The sequence below is a fragment of the Labeo rohita genome, unplaced genomic scaffold (assembly GCF_022985175.1).
Source record: "Labeo rohita strain BAU-BD-2019 unplaced genomic scaffold, IGBB_LRoh.1.0 scaffold_61, whole genome shotgun sequence".
NCBI lineage: Eukaryota > Metazoa > Chordata > Actinopteri > Cypriniformes > Cyprinidae > Labeo > Labeo rohita.
Window position 1 is genome coordinate 474,922 of NW_026129535.1, and position 21,907 is coordinate 496,828.

A 21,907-nucleotide genomic window follows, 5' to 3' on the forward strand; every position below is an offset into this window, starting at 1 on the left:
TCTACCAGACAGATTTGGCAATACTTCATACTGAACTGAATACCACGTGAAAGTGTCCCATGTCACATATCCCATAATTTACTTAATATATGGTATGCCATGATAAGAGTATTTCCAAATCTTTTGGTTTTCTTAACCTTTGTGACTTACAAATTTTAGGTTGTGTCTGTCACCACAGGAAGCTGCGTAGTGGACTGGACTGAAGCCTTTACTGTCACGCAGTGATGGATCAGCACCACTATGCAAAAGAAACTCCAAACACCTGTAAGAACACACAACACATAAGGGGCCACGTACTATTAATGTCACTTAGTCATTTTAGTTTCAAATCCCAAAAGAAGCTTTACCACTGAGCTTCCTCATCACTATCACTGCTGGACTGTCTGTCAGGACAGTTCTGCTCAACTCTATTGGGGAAAAAATATACACAAAGGTCAAAAAGTCATACATAAAGTCATATTTGAAATTAGTCAAATAAATAAATATGTTGTGGTATATACATCTCACATTAAATCATTAAGGGTGGATGTCAGGTTTTACAAAAATAATTAAGATTTTAATCTCTTCCTCACACACAAATCTTCACCTATGGCTTTTGAAGACTTGAAATATAGTGAACTAATTGTATGGATTACTTATGCATTGTTTTTGACACTTGAAAGTTAGAGTCCCTATTCATTATAACAGAATAAGGCAAACATTACTTTCATTAACATTTCCTTATGTCTTCCACAGAAGAGGATAAGTCACATAGGTTCATACATAATGACTATATTAATTTTTTGGTTCACATTGTATTGTTATTTCACATAAACCATTTTGAATTTGGGTCTTTTTCTGTTGAAACATGAATCATCATTCAAGTTCTTTATTAGATTATTTTTAGCTTCCTCTTCATTCTCTCTTTAGAAGTTTACTCCTGATGCTGAGATTTGAATTGAAATTGGTATTTTTAATCCCAATTCTGATGTTGTGACAAAAATGACATTAAAGTCTTTATTTTTTTTATTCAGTTTTTACTATAACTGTCGTGAGATAAGAAAAGGACCCAAAGGCAGAGGGCAGTTTAAAAATAATAATAAATAATAAATATAGCTACAAGCAACAATTACGGGGCCAAGTACTACAGAGACAAAATGAGGAGCTAAGCATGGAATGGAGTGTCAGATCAACTGAAACAATGAGGAATTAAAGACATTTTAGGATGTTTTTAGTCAAAATTGGTAAAACAAAAAAATCATAAAAACAACCACTAGTGATATGATTTAATGGGTTATCCCTTTTGACCAATAGGTGGCACTGTTATCATATCAATGTGGTATGGTTAGTGTAAACAGACAATTGAACGATATGTTGTCGGCATCACCCAAGGAATATTTTGAGATAATGGTTTCATTACAATAGGCTAATGCAATGAAATGTTCTAAGCATTTTTGGAAATTTAAAAATGAATGGTTAATGAATGGTTTAGTACTCTTGACTAATAGGTGGCGCTGTTACCAAATTGATATTGCATGGTCAGTGAGAGGTGGCAATGGCACATAAAAAGCTGTAAATATGTCAAAGCTTTCCAGACATACAGCCTCAGATGCAGTTTGGCATCTTTCCAGCAAATTTGTTAATGCGCTAAACAAAAACCGTTTCTTACTGTACATCGACACGAAATCCATAACTTGGTCTGAAGCATGGTCTAAAAATGATCTGCGTCAAATTTGGTGAAAATCAGAGTAATGGTCTAGGAGGAGTTTGAAAAAGTAGGTTTTTAGCATAAATCAAAAAAGTGGACAGAAGTTCATCCAATTATGGCATAATTGGTATTGATGTTCTCAATGATAATGATATGGCAAGGCATTTGTAAAATATAGCACAATGGCTGATGCCCAAAATGGCTGACATGGGAAAACTGGGTATGGTTCGACTTGACATGATGCACTGAATATAAAGAGACAGTCACAGTTTTTATGATTTTCGGCGAAACCTTTGAGAAGTTATAAGCCAAAATAGCCATTTTTCATATCTTCTGACCAGTAGGAGGCACTACACCGAAACATTGTAGGCAGACTCAGGTCATGCTTGTTATAATGCATTTTGCTTTTTTGTGCCTTACAGTTTAAAAGTTATTCGCATAAACATGAGTGAAACTTTGGACAAGTGGTGGCGCTATGGAGTTTGAGTTAGAGACTCCAGATTTGCTGTGGTTAATATTGAGACTGTCCTCTATCAGTGTGCCAAATTTCACAACTTTCCCACAAGCGGTTCTATGGGCTGCAATAGATTTCCAGAGCGGAGGAAGAAGAAGAAAAAGAACGCTAATGGATACAATAGGTGCCATCGCACCTTCGGTGCTTGGCCCCTAATAATAATAATGGCAGTGAAAATAATAAACTAAGACCCCTGTCAGGAACCACATGTTTGAGACACAAGCCATCCCTTTTAGTACAAGAAAGCTTTGGAAGGGGCATTTAGTTTAACTCTTTGATAAAACAATCCACTGCCATAAGAATCACCACATTGCTGCTGGATGGGGGAAGCCCAATGCGATAGGAATACCTTTATTGTCATTTGTCCAACAGTCAAATCAAAAATTATTTTTGTCTCTCATTCCAACACCAAGTGCACACACCCTCATACAATCAAAATTGCACAAATCCCATAAAAAACGTCTAGGTTACGTACGTAACCCTCGTTCCCTGAAGGAGGGAACGGAGACGTTACATATGGGAACTCGCTTGAGAGTCCAATCATCTCCAAGCCTTATTCAAAAGGCCAATGAACATTCATGAACATTGGCGAGTGGTATTTGCATGCCGAGCCACTCCCCGTATATACGGGTATATAAGAAGGCGGCGTGCAACCACTCATTCAGGCTTTTGCTGAGGAGCCGAGCTGCAGCCCGGCGTCAGCGCGACGTCAGGTCGTGGCAGGGGATGTAACGTCTCCGTTCCCTCCTTCAGGGAACGAGGGTTACGTACGTAACCTAGACGTTCCCCTTCAGTCGTTTCACTACGACGTTACATATGGGAACAGACCCATGGAACAGGCCACGAACCAGACGTCGCGTTACGCAACACACCGCGTGCCGACAGGCGGACGTGTCAGCAGACGGATATGAGCGTAACCTTCCCAACGCCCTGGGGGCCAATAGGGGGCCCCACAGGGATGCCAGTTGTACTGAAGCAGGAGTTGGGGGGGCGGAGCACATGAAATCTCTACATGTGGAACACAAGAAATTCAATATATCCATAGATTTTAGGGATATACGAGGGAAACATCGGCCCTCTGGCTGACCGTGGAAAAATACTGAAACATGTTGCCACAACCTGCTGGGCGAAGGAGACCCAACCGGAGCACAGACAAGCACTACTCCGCACTAGGCCTGACTGCGGGGCATGGAGGACCCAGGTTCGCCGGAGGGAACAACCGAGGGAAATAGCGCACGGATCCATTAGGAATGGCGCAGCAAGCCGACACCAGCCGGACTCCCGCTCGCCTGTGATGTCTATTTTAAGACACGGGAGGATACGGCCTCTACGCGAAGGTTGTAGAACCTGGCGAAGGTATTAGGTGTCGCCCAACCCGCAGCTCTACAGATATCTGCTAGAGAGGCGCCATGAGCCAACGCATAGGATGAGGCAACACTCCGTGTGGAGTGGGCACGAACACCTAAGGGGCATGGCTCTCCCTGGTTTTGGTACGACAGGGAGATGGCATCTACCACCCAATGGGCCAACCTCTGTTTGGAGACAGCATTCCCTTTCTGCTGACCTCCAAAGCAGACGAAGAGCTGCTCGGTGCGTCTGAAGTGCCGAGTATGGTCCACGTATATACGCAGAGCGCGAACTGGACACAGCAGCGCAGAGGCTGGGTCTGCCTCCTCCAGGGGCAGAGCTTGCAGGTTCACCACCTGATCGCGGAAAGGCGTGGTGGGAACCTTGGGCACATAACCAGGCCGGGGTCTCAGGATGACGTGAGAATCGCCGGGCCCGAATTCTAGGCACGCTTCGTCGACAGAGAAAGCTTGTAGGTCCCCTACCCTCTTGATGGAGGCCAGTGCGGTCAGGAGCGCTGTCTTAAGTGACAGATATTTTAGCTCAACTGACGCAAGTGGCTCAAATGGGGCCTCCCGCAGGCCCTGGAGGGCGACGGAGAGGTCCCAAGAGGGTATGGGGTGCGGCCTGGGGGGATTAACCCTTCTCGCACCCCTCAGGAACCTCACGATGAGTTGGTGCTTACCTAGGGATGTTCCATCCACTGCATCGTGGTACGCTGCAATGGCAGCAACGTACACTTTGAGAGTTGAAGGGGACAGCCTGCGCTCCAACTTTTCTTGCAGGAAGAAAAGCACTACTGCAATCGTACATCTCTGTGGGTCCTCCCCGCGAGAGGAACACCAGTCGACGAACAGACCCCATCTCAGCGCATAAGTCTGCCTTGTAGAGGGGGCTCTGGACTGAGTGATAGTTTCTATCACGGCCTGTGAAAGGCCGGAGAGGTCTGACGCGTCCCGTCCAGGAACCAGACGTGCAGGTTCCACAGATCGGGGCGCGGGTGCCAAATTGTGCCCATCCCCTGAGAAAGAAGGTCTCTCCTCAAGGGGATTTTCCAGGGAGGGGCTGCCGCGAGGGAAATGAGTTCTGGAAACCAGGTCCGGGTGGGCCAGTATGGCGCAACCAGCAGAACCTGCTCCTCGTCCTCCCTGATCTTGCACAGTGTCTGTGCAAGGAGGCTCACTGGGGGAAAGGCGTACTTGGGCCCCGGAGGCCAGCTGTGTGCCAGTGCGTCCCTGCCGAGGCTGTTGGGAGCCTCGTTGAGGGAGTAGAACCGCTGGCAGTGGGAGGATTCGGGGAAGCAAACAGATCTATCTGGGCCTCCCCGAAATGGCTCCAAATTAGCTGGACTGTCTCGGGGTGGAGTCGCCATTCTCCAGGATGGGTGGACTGCCGTGAGAGCTGGTCAGCTGCACGGTTGAGTTCTCCTGGAATGTGAACGGCACGTAGCGATTTCAGCCACGTTTGACTCCATAGGAGCAGATGGCGGGCGAGTTGTGACATGCGACGGGAGCGTAGACCACCCTGACGGTTGATGTAGGCTACAGTCGCTGTGCTGTCGGTGCGAACAAGCACGTGCTTGTGACGCAACGTCGGTCGGAAGCGACGAAGGGCCAGAAGCACAGCCAACAACTCTAGGCAATTGATATGCCATTGCAGTCGAGGTCCTGTCCAGGAGCCCGATGCTGCTTGCCCGTTGCATACAGCACCCCAACCCGTGGAAGAGGCATCCGTGTATACCACAAGATGCCTGGAGACTTGTCCCAGGGGGACTCCGGCCTGAAGGAAGGCCGGGTCTGACCACGGGCTGAACAGGCGGCGACACTGCGGGGAAACGCCAATCCGGAGTGTGCCACGGTGCCATGCCCATCTCGGGACTCGATCGTGTAACCAGCGCTGAAGCGGTCTCATATGAAGCAGGCCGAGCGGCGTCACTGCGGCTGCGGCTGCCATATGCCCCAGGAGCCTCTGAAATGTTTTGAGAGGGACCGCTGTTTTGTGTCTGAATGACTCCAGACACTTCAGCACTGACTGCGCGCGCTCGTTGATGAGGCGGGCTGTCATACTGACCGAGTCCAGCTCCACACCGAGAAAAGAGATCCTCTGCACTGGGGAGAGTTTGCTCTTCTCTCGGTTGACCTGAAGGCCCAGATGGCTGAGGTGCCGGAGCACCAAGTCCCTCTGTTCGCACAACAGATCTCGTGAGTGAGCTATGAGAAGCCAGTCGTCGAGATAGTTGAGGATGCGAATGCCCGTCTGCCAAAGAGGGGACAGGGCAGCCTCCGCGACTTTCGTAAAGACGCGGGGAGAGGGAGAGGCCAAATGGAAGCACTTTGTACTGATACGCTCGACCCTCGAAAGCAAACCGTAGGAAGGGTCTGTGTCGAGGCAGGATCGAGACGTGAAAGTACGCATCCTTCAGGTCGATGGCTGCGAACCAATCCTGGGGACGAATGCATGTTAGCATGCGCTTCGTCGTGAGCATCTTGAACGGCAGCCTGAGAAGGGACCGATTCAGGGCTCGAAGATCCAGGATGGGTCTTAACCCACCGCTCTTTTTGGGCACGATGAAGTAAGGACTGTAAAACCCTGACTTCATCTCGGCTGGAGGGACAGGCTCGATTGCGTCCTTCGCCAGCAGGACTGCAACCTCCGCACGAAGCACAGCGGCATGTGTGTCCGAATGGACAGAAGTGGAAAGGACGCCTCTGTACCTGGGCGGACGCCTGGCGAACTGAATCGCATAGCCGAGACGTACCGTCCGAATCAACCACCGCGAGGGGCTGGGAAGCTGAAGCCAGGCTCCCAGCCTGGTCGCCAGGGGTATCAAAGGGACGTTGACCGACGTGACCGCAGTGGGGCAGCCTGGGGGGGAAGGGGAAGGGGACTGATCCCAGAAGGAAGAACATCCTGGAGAAAAGTCAGACTGCACTGGGCAGCGCTTACCTTCTTCCCTGGTTCCCGCGCTGGCGACATCAGGCTCCGAGTCCGAATCCGAGGAGACACTTCTGGGGCGCTGCTCAAAGAGGGAACTCGGGGCCTGAACCCCGGAGGTGAGAGAATTGACTCTTCCTGTGACAGCTCCCGGCCCTCCACCGGGAGTGGGGACGTTGATGTTGTCATCCCCCAAAGAGCGATTCTCTCCACCTCCGGGTTGCCCGCGTCAGGGGACGCTCGCAGATCTTTTGCGGGTGACGGGTCCCTGAGACGCGGGCGGCGCCGCTCTCCCACGGCCAGCTCGATGTCGGGCTGCCAATCTGGTGTCATGTACCTTAGCAGGGGACGGAGCTGGTTGTTTGGAAGCCGCGGGGGGGCACCCTCGGCGACGAGCAGGCGGAGGTTGGGGCCCTGCGGACATGGTTGGAATGTCGCGGCGGGGCAGAATGTGTTTAATCGTCTCCGTCTGCTTTTGAACCGCCGAGAACTGCTGGGCGAAGTCCTCGACGGTGTCGCCGAATAGGCCGCCCTGGGAGATAGGAGCGTTGAGAAACCGTGATTTGTCGACATCTGCCATCTGGGCCAGGGTCAGCCATAGATGTCGCTCCTGGACCACTATGGTGGACATCACCTGACCAAGGGAACGCGCCGTCACCTTCGTAGCCCGGAGGGCGAAGTCGGTGGCGGCGCGGAGTTCCTCCATTGCACCCTGGTCAGAACCCCTCTCGTGCAGGTTTCAACACCTTGGCCTGGTACACCTGTAAGGTGGCCATAGCGTGCAAGGCGGTGGCAGCCTGTCCAGCGGCGTGATAAGTCCGGCCCGCGAGAGCGGACGAGAACTCACACGCCCTGGAGGGGAGATGGGGCCGATCCCGCCAGGTGGCAGCGCCGGGCGGGCATAGATGCACCGCGACAGCGCGCTCGACCTGAGGGACCGCCTCATAACCCCGGGCTGCACCGCCGTCGAGAGAGGCGAGGGGAGAGGAGCTGGGACGTGGACGAGAAGAGTGCGGGGCTCGCCAAGTCCTCACCAGCTCCTCATGCACCTCCGGGAAGAAAGGCACTGGGGAGAGCGCGGCGGTGCCGCGGGGAGCCCTCCCAGAAACCAATCATCCAGCCTAGAGGGATCGGCCGGAGCTGTTTTGGGCACGTCCAGACCGATCTCCTTGGCGGCTCGGAGGAGCATAGCCGACAGTTCAGCATCTGTCTCAGACGGGGCGGCAACCGCAGAGGGGTACCGACCCGCTGAGTCGTCAGCCTCATCGTCAGACTCTCCCTCTGATGCTGCAGCAGACATCTCGATCTCCTGGGGAGCGCAAAAGGAGATACCCAGCCCGCTGTACGGGGAGGTATACTGCTTTAGCAGCTCAACGGGACTGCGCGGTGACGCAGAAGTCCGCGGGGCTTTGGGGGCCGACGGAACATTCTGCATAGTCACCTGAATGTCCCCCAAGTGCCTCGCCGTGGCAGCCGAAAAACCTTGACGGCTCAACGATTTACCGCGGGAAGACAACAAGGGGTGCCTACTCATGAATGAGCGGCGGGACTTTAACACAGCCATGGACATACATTCGCAATGAACGCACGTACCATCCGTGAACGCTGCCTCAGCGTGCTCTCGGCCCAGGCACGTGAGACAGCGATCACGTCCGTCCAAAGAGGCGAGGAAACTACCGCACCCGGAAGCGCACGGCCGGAGAGACATACCGGGAAGATGTCCTCGACAGCCGCGAGAAATTCACTCTTTTGAAATCCCGGTCCGCCCAGGGAGAAACCGCGGCACAACCGTGCACTCAGACGGGGCGCTCGCTGGAGTGCGGGAGGCGTTGATGCCGTGAAAACGGCAGCCCGCAGGATTAGGCTGGCGGCTGCCGAACGCTCTTTTAGATGAAGCTCTTTTAGTAGCTCGGCAGCACGCCAGCAGAGAGAGTGTGAACTCAGGAACTCTTTTTCTTTTTTTTTTTTGTTTTAAATAGCTCAGAAGACGAGGCTCCAAAAGCAAAAGTCTGAATGAGTGGTTGCACGCCGCCTTCTTATATACCCGTATATACGGGGGAGTGGCTCGGCATGCAAATACCACTCGCCAATGTTCATGAATGTTCATTGGCCTTTTGAATAAGGCTTGGAGATGATTGGACTCTCAAGCGAGTTCCCATATGTAACGTCGTAGTGAAACGACTGAAGGGGAAAGTGGAGATCTACAGTACGGGAGGATTTCTTCGAGGAACAGCTGCGGCTGGCAGTGCTTCTTCCTGACCAAAGCAGAGCTGGTGGGACTGCCCACCAGCTTCGTGAACTGAGCAATAAGCATTTCCACAGCATATTTAATAGAGGGAAAACTCCTCTTCATGACATCCAAGCATGACCTCCTAAATCTCTACTGCCGATCAGATGGGCAATAGTGTCAATATGACTAAGAGCTATCAGAGAGAGAAAGGGTAGAGTGAGTGCAGTATCTGGGGCACATGCACATGTCTATAACCAGGCAAGACAAACCAAAGCCAGAGTAAAAAACTAGAGAACAGCTGGCATACGGCAGGTGGACAGAAAATGAGACCAGAGCTAAAGAGGATTGAGCAAGACAAGACTAGACTGGACTTGACTAAAGAACAAGTGATGGAAATAAACAGCAGAGAAGATCAACATAGAGTAGAGAAGAAAAGACATGTTCTCACAAGTTCTCACAAATCTGTTTTTTGCTCTGTCATTATAAAAATGAAGCACTTCAGCATAAGACAGCAATGTAACAAATTGAAAAATGGAGAGCTCTGAATACTTTCCAAAGCAGTGTTATAAGCAGTATCATACCTGTGTGAGGTTTGAACAGCAGCTGCGTAGTGCAGAGGACTGCATCCATTCACATCCAGTTCATTAACATCAGCTCCAGCTTTCACCAGAGCCACTGTACACAGATATGAGCCATTCACTGATGTATAGTGCAAAGGAGACCTGTAAAGAATTCAATTAAAAATGCTGCACTCCTTCTAGGTCACTAAGCCTATTCACACTGTAAATACAGTATATATCAGATTTTTATTGACTAATAAAAATGTTACCTTCCAAAATAGTCCTTTTTACTCAGATCAGCACCACTGTTCAACAACAACTTAAGACATTCAACATTTCTGTCAAAAAAAAAAAAAAAAAACCCAAAGGATCTATAACTAAATAGAATATTAAATATAAAATACATCTTATAAACCATTAGGCACTTAAGTAGTAGACATTTAGCATACCCGCCTGAAGCAGCTATATGCAAACATGTCCTTCCGAGGCTGTCCACAGTGTTTATATCAAACCCTGCTGACAGAAAATGTTTGTTAGACTAACATACACTATTAGAGAGTTGACACATATTTGGTTTAATGTCAAGGAAATTAGATAAAACTTCTGCTTTGTACATCATTTTGCATAAAAGCATCTGCCAAATTAATAATATAAATGTCACTTATATGTGTATGATTTTTACCTGAGGAGAGTAACTTTCGGCAACAGTCTGAAAATCCGTAAAACACTGCCAAATCCAATGGAGTCATCCCATTATTGCCTCGCCTATATCGTGGACAGTTTTTGCAAAAGCATATTACAATTTGAATAAGCATTTGAATATATCTTAAAAATATTCTCAAGATAAACTGAAGATATTACATGCATTCAAAGGGTCATTCTAAGGTTTCAATTTATTTAAAGGGTCCTTTCTTAGAATATCAACTTTTGGAATAGCAGCATGTCAGTATTTATTTTGTTTTTCTCTACAAACATTTAAATTTAACACTACTTAAAATACTGGCTAAACTGTGTGAATATACCAACATACAATATACATACAACATACATGCCAACTATAATAAAATGGAATTTACATTTGATTTAAAGAATGTTTGTCCCATTTTTCAGTCAGTGGTGATAGCAGTATACTGTTGGCAACATTAAAAGCATAAGAAATACCATCAAGTTTTTTTCTCTGATTTTCTTTGAGTTTGTCCAAAGCAAGTGAAAGCGTTTTTTTTTACATCAGCAAGAGGAGATACAAAGAAAGTGGACACACATTCTAAAGTGTCTGTTCTGCCACAGTAGCCTTTGTGTTTGAATGGTTTTGTAAAAACACACCTGGCCACATCTCCACCGTTATTCAAGAGTAAACTGATGAGCAACTCATGACCATGTTTAGCAGCAGAGTGAAGAGGAGTATTACCATATTTATCAACACACTTCACCTTTGCACCTACAAAAGAAAAAGAAAAGCGCACTTTGTTTCAAAGCAGCTTTACAGGAAAATACTGCTGTAAAATCTAGTCTAACTAGCATTAATGTCTTGACGTTTGTGCTTTGAGCTTGGCTTTACCATTTTGAATGAGTATCTGAGAACGGGTGAAGTGTCCGTGAATGGCAGCCATATGCAAAGGACTCTTCCCGTCTTTATTCTGAAATCAAAACAACAAAGTTTAGAGGAAAATATTGTAATAACCATCTGCTAATTTCGAGTGTGAGTCGAGTCCAGTCTACTGACCGGAATGTTAACATCTGCCCCGTTATTGACCAGCAGCTCCAGACACAGGGCTCCATCAGCGGAGGCAGCAGACAGGTGCAGCGGTGTGCAGCCTTGTACATTTGAATGGTTAACACTAGCACCACAGTTAACCAGCGCACTTGCTACAAACTCTTGCCCAGCGTAACACACCATATGGAGAGCACTGTTACCAGAACGATCTGATTCGTCAATCTAAAACAAAAATCAAAATTCAGTTTGCTTTCTAACTGTATCTGGTACACAAGTCATTAGTGCACATTACTTACTGTGGAAAAATGGGTTCTAAAAATGCAGTATGCTTTAAAAATTAACCCTTTTTTAAAAGTGTAAAATGCCAATTCACCCAAACATAAAATTCTGTCATCATTTACTGACCCTCAGGTCATTCCAAACCAGTATACGTTTCTTTCTTATGTGGAACAGAATTTTTTTCTTCTTCATCATTGGAACAGAATGTTGAAACTCGCTGACTTTCTTTGTATTTAAAGTAGTATGCCAGTTCACATTTTTTGAGATCACGTAACATATATCAGAAAAGACATGACTCTGAAAGGTTAAAAATTAAGGTAAGATATCAAAATCATATAATAAACATGAACTAACCGCATAAAGCATGAACAAAATCTAAACAGACGTGATGGAAAACTGTTCTAGTTAGTGTCACATGTAGAATTAAGCACTAATATATAATTCCTCACCTCTGCTCCATGTTTCAGCAGGTACTTGACCACTTCAGTGTGTCCACCAAGAGCAGCCGCATGTAGAGGGGTAAATCCCTGCTTGTCCCTGCAGGACACATCTGCACTGCATGCTACTAAGAGCTTCACAACCTCCAGACGCCCTGCTCAACAAACACAATCAGTCTAAATAAGATAGCACACTATTACAATAAAATGCATTCTGAGCAAAATTCTATATAATATACATTTTTATTGAAGCAGGAATTCAGAGTCAGAGGACCAGATACCTAGATAAGCAGCCAGATGGATAGGCTGTCTGTCCTTTATGTCTCTGGCACTCATGTTGGCCCCTTTATTTAAGAGCAGGGTCACTGTCTAAGGACATTATTAATTAGTTTTCAAGAATTTTTTTTCTTTCCTAACATCTACACCTTAACAATAATGTTTCAGTAATATGGTGTTTCAGATAAATCCTCAATGAAATGTCTACTTTATTCAGTGTCAGCTTATGCCATACCTCTGCATGTCCACTGTGGACTGCGTGATGAACAGCAGTTCTCCCAAAGCGATCTGCTACATTCAGACTGTTCACATAAGGAATCAGAATATCTACACACTTTATCGCTCTGCTGGCTGCAGCTACATGCAGTGCCGTCTGACAAAACCTGTCCTGTGCGTTCACCTCGGCTCCCTTTCTCAGCAGCAGCTCAACAGATCTCTGCATTTAAATAATATAAAATGAGAGACAACAAAAACACAATAAACAGCAAAGCGATTTTTAAAAATCCTCTCTTACTTCATTCTGTGAGGCAGCTGCCCGATGCAGAGGAGTCAGCCACTCCTGGTCTTTAGCATTAACATCAGCACCTACAACCACAAAATCATAGGCAATCAAGCACAAAAACAGAAAGTGTTGAAGACAAAATGTCCTACAAAAATGCCTAGTCTCTTATACTCACCAAGGCTGTATCATTATTATTATTATTATTATTTTATTTTTTTTTTTTTGTATAAAATGCAGTAAAAACAGTAGTACTGTGAAACTGTATGACAATTTAAAATAACTATTAAAATATTAAGCTGAAAAAAGTTTTCAACACTGATAGTAATAAGAAACATTATTAATAACTGAGCACCAATAATAACTGACAATAACTAAGCAGGAATTTTTTATTTCTGAAGGATCATGTGACACTCTAATGATGCTGAAAATTCAGCTTTGACAACACAGTAATTAATTACAAATATTCAAACAATTATGATTATTAAATTATTATTGTAGAATTTTAAATTGTAATAATATTTCACAATATTTCCTTTTATATTTTATTTTTGATTGAATAGATGCAGTCTTGGTGAGCAAAAGAAAGTAATATATGTGACCGTGGACCACAAAACCAGTCATAAGTGTCAATTTTTCAAAACTGAGCTTTATACATCATCTGAAAGCTGAATAAATAAGCTTTCCATCGATGTATGGTTTGTTAGGTTTGTTATCTCTTTCTATGTAGGTGCAAGCACACTCACTCCACCAACACTCATGCTCGTCAATCATGTAAAACAACCAGAGGGGTTTTTATGTCTGTTTATGTCTGTAACTGTTAGTCTATATAAAAACCTTTGTATGTAAAATTTTGCACACCCTGAAATACCTGATCTTACCCGAACTGATGAGAAGGTCCATGATATAAACACCACCCACATAAGCAGCAGCATGCAATGCAGTGCGGCACTCTTGGTCCTGAAACAACAAACTGAATGACTGTACCTTATGTTGTAATTTTGAAAGAAAAACTTGTGTTCACTCTCACATATTTTTAATAAACCTTATTACATCATTATTATATGTGGATTTATGGTTTCTTACAACAGCAACAAAAAATAATAATAATAATAATATTAAAAGGAGTAATGGAATTTATTAGAACCAAGCTGTTTCTTCAAATAACATTGTTTCTTCAAGACGAAACTGCATACCAATTCATTGATGTCTTCCTTTTGTTCCAATAAAAAGTCCACCATTTCTGCATTCTGGCTAAATACTGCCTGGACCAGGAGTGACTAAAAGAGAGAAAGACAGACAGAACGGTCAGTGTAGTCACACTTTGGAAAATAAATTATTAGGGGTGGGAATTCTGGCTTAAAAATATTGCCTCCACTAGCTTTAAGTATCTGAAATATAATGGAAGTTAAAATGGGAACATTTTATGGCCCTCATTTAATTCCATTGTATTTATTTATTTATTTATTTTATTTTTCCATTCTACAGAAGCCAATGTGGACCATTGACTGTTTGGTTACCCATATTCTTCAAAATATTGTGTGTGTATGTTCTGCAGAGCAAACAAATTCATACAGGTTTAGAGCAACTTGAGGATGTGTAAATGACGGAATTTTAATTTTTGGGCGAAATATCCATATTATACAGTAAATATCCTTATAAGCCTTTCGTTTTATCATTTGTATCAGTGTTCGGTAGGCATATACAACACGTCTTAAATAAACATACTCAAAATATCTGCAATAAAGAAATAAAAGAAATGTATCTCCTTAAAGATTTTAATCCACTGCTAAAGTCAACTATCAGATACTGAAATAACGACATGTGGGTTTTAACTGACAGCGTAACAGATTTGACAGGTACCGTATAACTAATTTTAGAGTGACATTTTTCTTTAGCTGTGTATACTACCAGTGTAAGTCTATTAAAAATCTAACTGAAACATACTGCTGAACAAGTCATACTAAGCTTGCCCTTGCCATGCTTCTGAAAAAACTAAAGCGAAAAATAGTTCTTGACGCTTACCTGCTCGCTTATCTTTAATATTCCCATCTCCTCAGATTAGTAAGGTCGGAGTTTTTTCATTAGGATATGGTAATGATTCTTTATTTTTTTAGCGTTAATAACGAAGGGTGAACAGTTAGTGGATCCACCACTTCAACTGCGCTGTAATATGAACCTGGTGGTTTACAGCACCATCTACTGTAAAATAGGAATTATAAGACAGGAGGCTCATGCAGTGTTCATTAGCTCTGTTAGCAGTTATCAAATATATAAAGATACTGTACACTTTCACTAGGCTACCTGTACATCGAAATCTTGAACAAAATCTAGAACACCTTGCCATGTTGAGAAGGGTTCACCAATTTCTTTTGTTGGATTAAATACTATGGTCTGATGTCTTATTCAGTTCTTGCTTACAAATGATTGAACCTAATGGATCTCTAAACAAGGTTAACACGGATATGTTAACATTTAATGTCCAAAGCATTACTATATATAGCTATTTTAATTTCAACTAGTAAAAGTGTCTTACAGAATTAAACTAGTCATAATTTAACATTTAGATAGATACTGTGAATTTCTCATAAAATTACATCAGATAACCTTAAAACTGTTTCAGCTGACTAAATCTTAAAATGAGATTTTGTACTACCCCATCTTACCCTACATATCATTCATGTTTACTAATATGAAAACTATTTATAAATATTTTTGCATAAATAAGTAAAGGGTCTGATAAATTAATTAATGTAAATGTATTTTACAGTAGTAAATGTAGCAATAAAGTTTAATCTATGTCCTCTCCATCCCCAACAGAAAACAGACAGAACAGAGAGAGGGAGACAGAGACAGTGTTGCATGACACAAGACACCAAATGTAAAAGAAAAAGCCTACATTTATACATGTAAACAGTAACTTGAAAATCTTGCTCTTAAGTAAAGCAGAGATTATATACTTACAGATTACATACATGTATATACTGTACATATGTGTAAAAACAAGCCTTGGTTATAGGGTTTTGTTCAATATCCAAAACTTAATACAAACTTTTGTCTCTCATCAAAAAGCAGTTAACGTTGAATTTCACCTGCTTTCCAAAACTAGTCATGTCAATTTTTTAACAGTACAAGAGGCAGGGATGTAACAGAAAAGTAACAGAAAGCAGGAGATGAAGTTATGATAAATGAGCAGTTTATTGAATAATTTTAGCGGCATCTTTCCTGATGCTCAACTTGACTTTAAGCTGGCCAGCACAAATCTCTTGCTTAACAAAAATGAAACAGACAAATATCATAACACGAAAAAAGTAACCGATAGAAGTTAATTAATAGAAAAAGATAACCAAGTAATAATATAAAAGAGATTTTAAAAATTTAAAAAAAAAAGAGAGGAAATGAACGTCTTACTGTAAAGTAACGTATTTCATGTCCCTGTGTAATGCTGGTAGGTGTTTAACATTTTAGTTTCAAAAGGTAACAGATGTAACAATTGTATACATTTGGTTAAAAAAAGCCAAAGTTAATTCCAAAGAATGGGGATCACATTTCACCAGATCCATAAAAATATTTACATGCCAAAAATTTGATTTAATGGTATTGGCATTTTGACACTCATCAATAAATGACTATACAAAATATTGTAAAAGATATCCTCACACATTTGTAAATATTTTCTCATTTTTCAACCTCCTGAGGTAGGACCATAACTTTAGGAAAATATGAAATGTGTAGATTTTTCCCATTAACAATTAAGGCTCAATAATGTAAATTAGGGGGAAATAAATAAATACATAAATACATATATATATATATATATATATATATATATATAAAAGATTGTTTTTGTCACAAAGATTCACACGTGACAATATAGCATTTAAAAGAAAGGGGTTTCTTGTTATTAAAGTATATTACACTAATAAAACATTTCATTAAACAACTACAAATACAACATGGTCCAAAATGGATGACTCATCCGACTCAAAGAATGTTGATAAATTTAGAAGCAACAACCAATACAATAATGTGTGGGTGGAAAACAAATGAATACATAAAACTGGGTTAACTTATATTCACTTACTTATGAAAAGGTGGTAACCTAATTGGTTAAGACTTGAGGACTAGTAATCTGATCAGATTCATGACCTGAGAAAACATCAAGACACAAAATCACCACTAGTATCAGGAACTCCAGAGGTCCTCTATCTGTGCTTATATATAAATATACTGCAAGTTATCTTCTAAATTAAAAATTTAGTTCATCCAAAGACATTTAAATATTATAGTATGCCATTAGAGAGACTCATAAAGAGATCTCATGTTGAGCTGTAGAAAGTCAGCTTTAATTAATGACAATGAACAGTTTTGATGGTAACGCCATTAATACAGTTGAACATGTCAACAGTTAACCCATAGGGTCAAGTACATTATGTAATGTTTTGCCTAACATCAAGTAGATCTCTGTATGTTCAGCGTCCTCAACAAGTAAGAGAATCAGTCTGTTTACTCATGTTTAACAAGTGAATGCATTGTTCTTCAATGGTAAAGCAGTCATGATGTGCTCGGCTCATGTTATAACTCATCATGCGGTATCTTCAGAGCATGGTCACAAAGATCTGTGGAAGGAGAAAAAACATTACATATTGCAAGTATAATAAGAAAAAATGTTCCAGATGACCATCTGAATATTTTACACAATATTGTATGTTTTGTTAAATATGCTTGAAAAGGTATTGTCATAATATTTTTAAAAGGAAAGAAAAGCACTTGTGTAGGCAAGTTATGCAACTAATGACTATGGTGTAATAAAAGATTTTCAGACAATCTAGAGAAAGATATCATGTGAATTTCACAGATCAGTTTAAAATGAAAGAATACTTAATTTTACATCCATATTTACAGCATTACCTGTCCTCTTACTGCAGAGCTTGTCTTTAACGTTGTCAGTCTCATGAGCAAAGAATTCAATAAGTTCATCCTCATGTTGCTCAACAATAGTTTCACACTGTGAAAAAACACACAAGCAAGACCATTTCTAAAACTGATACAGAAATTTTTTCAAACAGCATTCCATAAAGTGTACAACTGTTGCATTGAATCAGCAGCAAAATGCATCCTAATTGCAAATACAATTATTACAACTGTATAGTTTAAGGTTTCGCTTAAAAATAAAGATTAATAGAAAACGATAACCAAGTAATAATATAAAAGAGATTAAGGAAAAAAAAAAAACTTAGAAATGAAAGTCTTACTTTAAAGTATCTTAAAGTAAAATAATGTATTTCACATCCCTGTGTAATGCTAATAGGTGTTTAACATTTTAGTTTAAAAAGGTAACCGACATGGGCGACATTTGACTCTTGAGTCAGGGGGGGCAAGAAAAAAAAAATCGCATAAGCATCAAAACAATCCCCTACCATATTGCAACGCACCAAAGCAGCCATTACAGCGCAGTCAAGAACAACTTAAAGAGGTTGCCAGCGTTTACTAAAACTGTGGAGGTACTTTTGACTCTTGAATCTGGCAAAGCTCCCCGTTTTAAGTGTCAGTTGACAGCCTTTCATTTTTAACCAAATGTGCACGCTGCTTTTCTGATTTTCCGTGTCTTTTTCCCGTGTCACGTGAAATGTATCCGTTTTGATTCGTTGTTACTAAAGGTGAAACACGTTAAGAAAAAAAAATGAACGATCAGTTGTGGGACTATTTTGTCTTAAATCGCATACCCTTCCTTCCTGAACTTAACCGTCCGTTACTGGCAATGAAATTAGGCTACTGGTTGATATGTCCCGGTAGAGCCCTGCATTGCAGCCTGAGCCCAACAGGCCCCGACTTCTTTACGCCCCGGGCTTCGGGCCAGTATTCACGTCATAGTTCAGACGCGGGACGGGCTTCGGGCCTGTTTTAGGCTTCTTCTTATTTTTATATCTTAGACATCCACCAAATATGGCGATGAAAAAAAAAATCCGCTCTGGTGGAAACAACTTGAGACTTCACTTTTGCTTTCACTTTCGAGATCGGCTCGCAAGGCGTTTAGTGTCTCTGTCAGCAGCAGTGAACGCGCCTTCAGCGCAGCTGGAACAGTTTTGCGCTCAAGCGCACACAATAGGCTAAAGCTTGCCGCAAAGCACCGGCAAAAGTTATTACCATGAATGTGTCGGGGGGGAAACAGTAAGGAGATTTTAAAATTGTTCATTAATAAACTAGTGTTTTCTGAGTCAGTGTGGCAAGGATGAAGTTGCCGATCCGGACTCGCCATCTCCTCTTTATATGCGCCTTTATAGAGAAATGCATCCTTAAAGATTACATAATGAAATAGTTTTTGTTTTCGATTTACTTCATTTCGTAAAGTTATAATTTCAAGCTTTCTATAGATATATGTGTCATGTCTGTGAGTTATGTATTCGCTGAGTTTCGGTTCATTTTTGTGAAGCGCTCCTGTTGAGACCACAGACAGCGCATTATGTTTGTTTTCTTTATGTTAGAAGCATCATTTGCAACGTTTTGTTGATATTGTGAGTGCACACAAATAAAAGTAAACTCTTTACATTTAGGAATGATGTATTATTCTTACTTTTATCAGCAAAAATGAATATTTAAAATGGTTTCCACTGAAAAAAAAAACGCAAGTGATCGCGCTGGCGCCTCCATGTTCTGCAAAGCGGCTTTAGCTTCCTTCCACTCTCCGCACAAATGATTGGATATGCGCCTAATAGCACACATTTATCTAGGTTTAACGTTTAAACTAACATTGATTTATACTTGAACTGTTTTATATCTGTAGATATTTTATTTTAGGCAAGTCGTGATGATTTGAGAAGGCAAAATTGATCAAACAGACTATGATCAGTCTTCCGCTGGCCGCTTTGTCGTTACTTTAAAAAACAAAAACTTATATGTAAGGAACAAAAAATGCTTCAAAACGTTTAAATTAACTTGATAAAAAAAACGAAATATAATCACTCATTTTAATAGCTGAAACAGTAGTATAAGCTGTTTTGGAGAAGAGGGGGAAAAGACGGGCTCGGGTCGGACTCGGGCCGAAAATTCTGATAAGCTGTCGGACAAGAGCCGGGTGAAGAACGAATCCAGTATAAATATGCAGATGTCTTTCCGAAACATTGCTCCGTATAAAAATAATGTTTCATACAAAATCTGAACGGATTATAGCCTAGTGCGCAAAGCTCGCTCACTTAATTATCATGAATAAAAGCGTCACTCATCTCAGTTCATCGGGATCTCACAAGTTCTGTTATAATCAATGAAGCTCTTTAAACTACACAATGAGTCTGGCTATTTTGCCAGATATTCAGTTGCTTTTGCTTTCGTTTGAGGGTATTTAGCACAGTCTAGTACCTCCGTACAACCAGGCCTGGGCATGGCAAACCGCTCCAATTGCAGTGTGGCTGACAACGGGGATGACTAACCATCTGGGGGGGCAACTGCCCCCCCTTGCCCCCCCTTGCCCCCCCTTGCCCCCCCCCTAGCCCCCCTAGCCCCCCTAGCCCCCCCCCCTAATGTCGCCCATGGTAACCGATGTAACAATTGTATACATTTGGTTAAAAAAAGCCAAAGATAATTCCAAAGAATGGGGATCACATTTCACAAGATCCATAAAAATATTCACATGCCAAAAATTTGATTTAAAAATAAAGATGTGAAGAAGTGGAGAAAAAAGAAAACATTCTCACAGCAAACTTTAAACTAGAGCTGACTCTGGAGTCAAAGGCCACATCAGAAAGGTCCATGGCAGTGCCATCACGGGATGTATGTCTCACGTATGTCTTTCGATTGGTGGCAGGGTCAACACGTTCACCGTAATCATTCATCTTCTCACAAACCTCTTCCATCAGTTCAAGCAGATGACTCTCAGAGCGAGAAAAGGGAACCTGGGCACATTTAAACAAATACATGTAGATAAAAATCTGTAAGTTGGTGTTAGAGAAACCAAACAAAAAAAAAAAAAACTGTGTCAGTATGAAACTAAAATATGTCACCTCTTTTACTGACTGACTGCCATCAGGATTAATTCTAAATGATCCAGTCTGGATCATTTTCTTAGGATCGATTTGCGATATGGCCCATTCCATTTCATCAACTAATGCCCTGCATGCTGGGGAAAACAATATGTGCATGATGCAATTCAGAAGTATTTCTTAATCAAAATGCACAATCATTCATTAAAACAGTTTGAAAATGCATTTATCAAGGTGCGTTACATTCCTTGTTTCTTTTTTCTGCAAGACGAATAACCCACAATAGCTGTCTAGGTATACATACATAGACACATACATACATGCACAGTAAATTATAAAAGGTTTTCAAAAAGTTAAAATACCTCCACATTTTATGTCTTGACCCTGTCTGGCTCCTTGGACTAACAATAGGTGCACAGACATCAGTGCACAGACGATAACAATGTAAAAATGGTTTTCCATCCCCACCTACAAAAACAAATAAATGCAGGTTATTTAATACAATTAAATTTTACTGCAACCTTCGATAGCTGGGATAAGACTCCAAATGCCAGGTTAACTAGAGTTACCTTTCACAAAACACAATCGATCAAGAAAATTATGCAACGTGCCACTGTACACATTAATCGAACTGCATCACACGCATATGTTAAAGTATTGCGTGAACATACAAACCTTTTGCAGTAAATGCACACACACGCGTTCATAAACTGATGACGTGCACACAGGAATAATTGCAGTTTAGCAGCTGACCTGAGATCTGCCACAATCCCTTGTTTCTTCTTGAGTTGTATTGGGTGTCTTTGGCGCATTACCGCCACCAACCGAACTGGAGCGTGGAGCAACGACAAATAGTGGCACCATTGGTAAACATAAGCAAAAAAACAAATAAAAAACCAAAAAAGGTGTGAAAAAAAAAAAATCTATCTTTGCATGAAAGTAAAATAATCATAAAATACATATTTTTTTCGACGTATATGTGTGCTGCACATATATTCCTGTTATCTATATTTTGTCAAGATAACAGCTCAGAGTTTTCTGTTAATTATTGAGGCTGTAAAGAATCATGCCAGTGGCCTTGAGACAGCGCTCTACAGAGAATCTTATGCGGGATATGTGAACTGTCCATTTGTATAATATGGATTGTCCAACAAAGCCGGCCCTTCATGATCATGGCCTTGCTGCTGCCCAGGGCTGCATTTCCCAAAAGTATTGTAAGCTTTTGGGAAATGCATTGTAGCTCTATTGATGACCACTGACCATTGATACAATCAACTTCGGCTTACAATGCTTTTGAGAAACACAGCCCAGGCCAGCAATGTCCAAATCCTATAGATTTGGCACTGTGTCCTGCTGTTTGATGCCCATGATTGATCGTAGAGACCTCTGATAGAATCCGTTGTTTCTGGTGCTTTGTATACAGTGTCCAGGTCTCACAGCCATAAAGAAGACTA

The 21,907-nt window shown here is 42.2% G+C and overlaps 2 protein-coding genes across 3 annotated transcripts in view; both read right to left on the reverse strand.

Annotated features, from left to right (window-relative positions):
• Window positions 1–14,639, reverse strand: part of LOC127161307 (serine/threonine-protein phosphatase 6 regulatory ankyrin repeat subunit C-like) — a 36,455-nt gene extending 21,816 nt beyond the window's left edge. The window contains 16 exon segments of the mRNA XM_051103986.1: window positions 151–262; window positions 348–407; window positions 9,294–9,434; window positions 9,542–9,610; window positions 9,722–9,785; window positions 9,955–10,037; window positions 10,596–10,710; window positions 10,831–10,909; window positions 10,996–11,208; window positions 11,715–11,857; window positions 11,984–12,071; window positions 12,214–12,414; window positions 12,493–12,563; window positions 13,359–13,437; window positions 13,674–13,757; window positions 14,503–14,639. Coding sequence (XP_050959943.1) covers window positions 151–262; window positions 348–407; window positions 9,294–9,434; window positions 9,542–9,610; window positions 9,722–9,785; window positions 9,955–10,037; window positions 10,596–10,710; window positions 10,831–10,909; window positions 10,996–11,208; window positions 11,715–11,857; window positions 11,984–12,071; window positions 12,214–12,414; window positions 12,493–12,563; window positions 13,359–13,437; window positions 13,674–13,757; window positions 14,503–14,529 — 1,629 coding nt within the window. The 5' untranslated portion in view covers window positions 14,530–14,639.
• A 1,017-nt stretch (window positions 14,640–15,656) lies between these two features.
• Window positions 15,657–21,248, reverse strand: cnpy2 (canopy FGF signaling regulator 2). Of its 2 annotated transcripts, none has more exons than XM_051103921.1 (6): window positions 21,129–21,248; window positions 20,816–20,921; window positions 20,475–20,590; window positions 20,169–20,366; window positions 17,389–17,485; window positions 15,657–17,096 (listed from the first exon to the last, which is right to left on the reverse strand). In XM_051103921.1, exons 2-6 carry the CDS (start codon window positions 20,913–20,915, stop codon window positions 17,053–17,055), a joined length of 555 nt encoding a protein of 184 aa, XP_050959878.1. In that variant the 5' UTR covers window positions 20,916–20,921; window positions 21,129–21,248; the 3' UTR covers window positions 15,657–17,052. The 2 variants fall into 2 exon arrangements, with proteins under 2 accessions (XP_050959878.1, XP_050959879.1); XM_051103922.1 differs by lacking the exon at window positions 21,129–21,248 and adding an exon at window positions 21,023–21,114.
• Between the last annotated feature and the right edge of the window lie 659 nt (window positions 21,249–21,907).

Excerpts from the sequence above, each read along its gene's own strand:
- cnpy2 (XM_051103921.1), bottom strand. The coding sequence starts at position 20,915 with ATGGAAAACCATTTTTACATTGTTATCGTCTGTGCACTGATGTCTGTG. Across the intron at positions 20,591-20,815 it reads TCAAGACATAAAATGTGGAG|CATGCAGGGCATTAGTTGAT; the intron begins GTATTTTAACTT and ends TGTTTTCCCCAG. Across the intron at positions 17,486-20,168 it reads GCTCTAGTTTAAAGTTTGCT|TGTGAAACTATTGTTGAGCA; the intron begins GTGAGAATGTTT and ends GTTTTTTCACAG.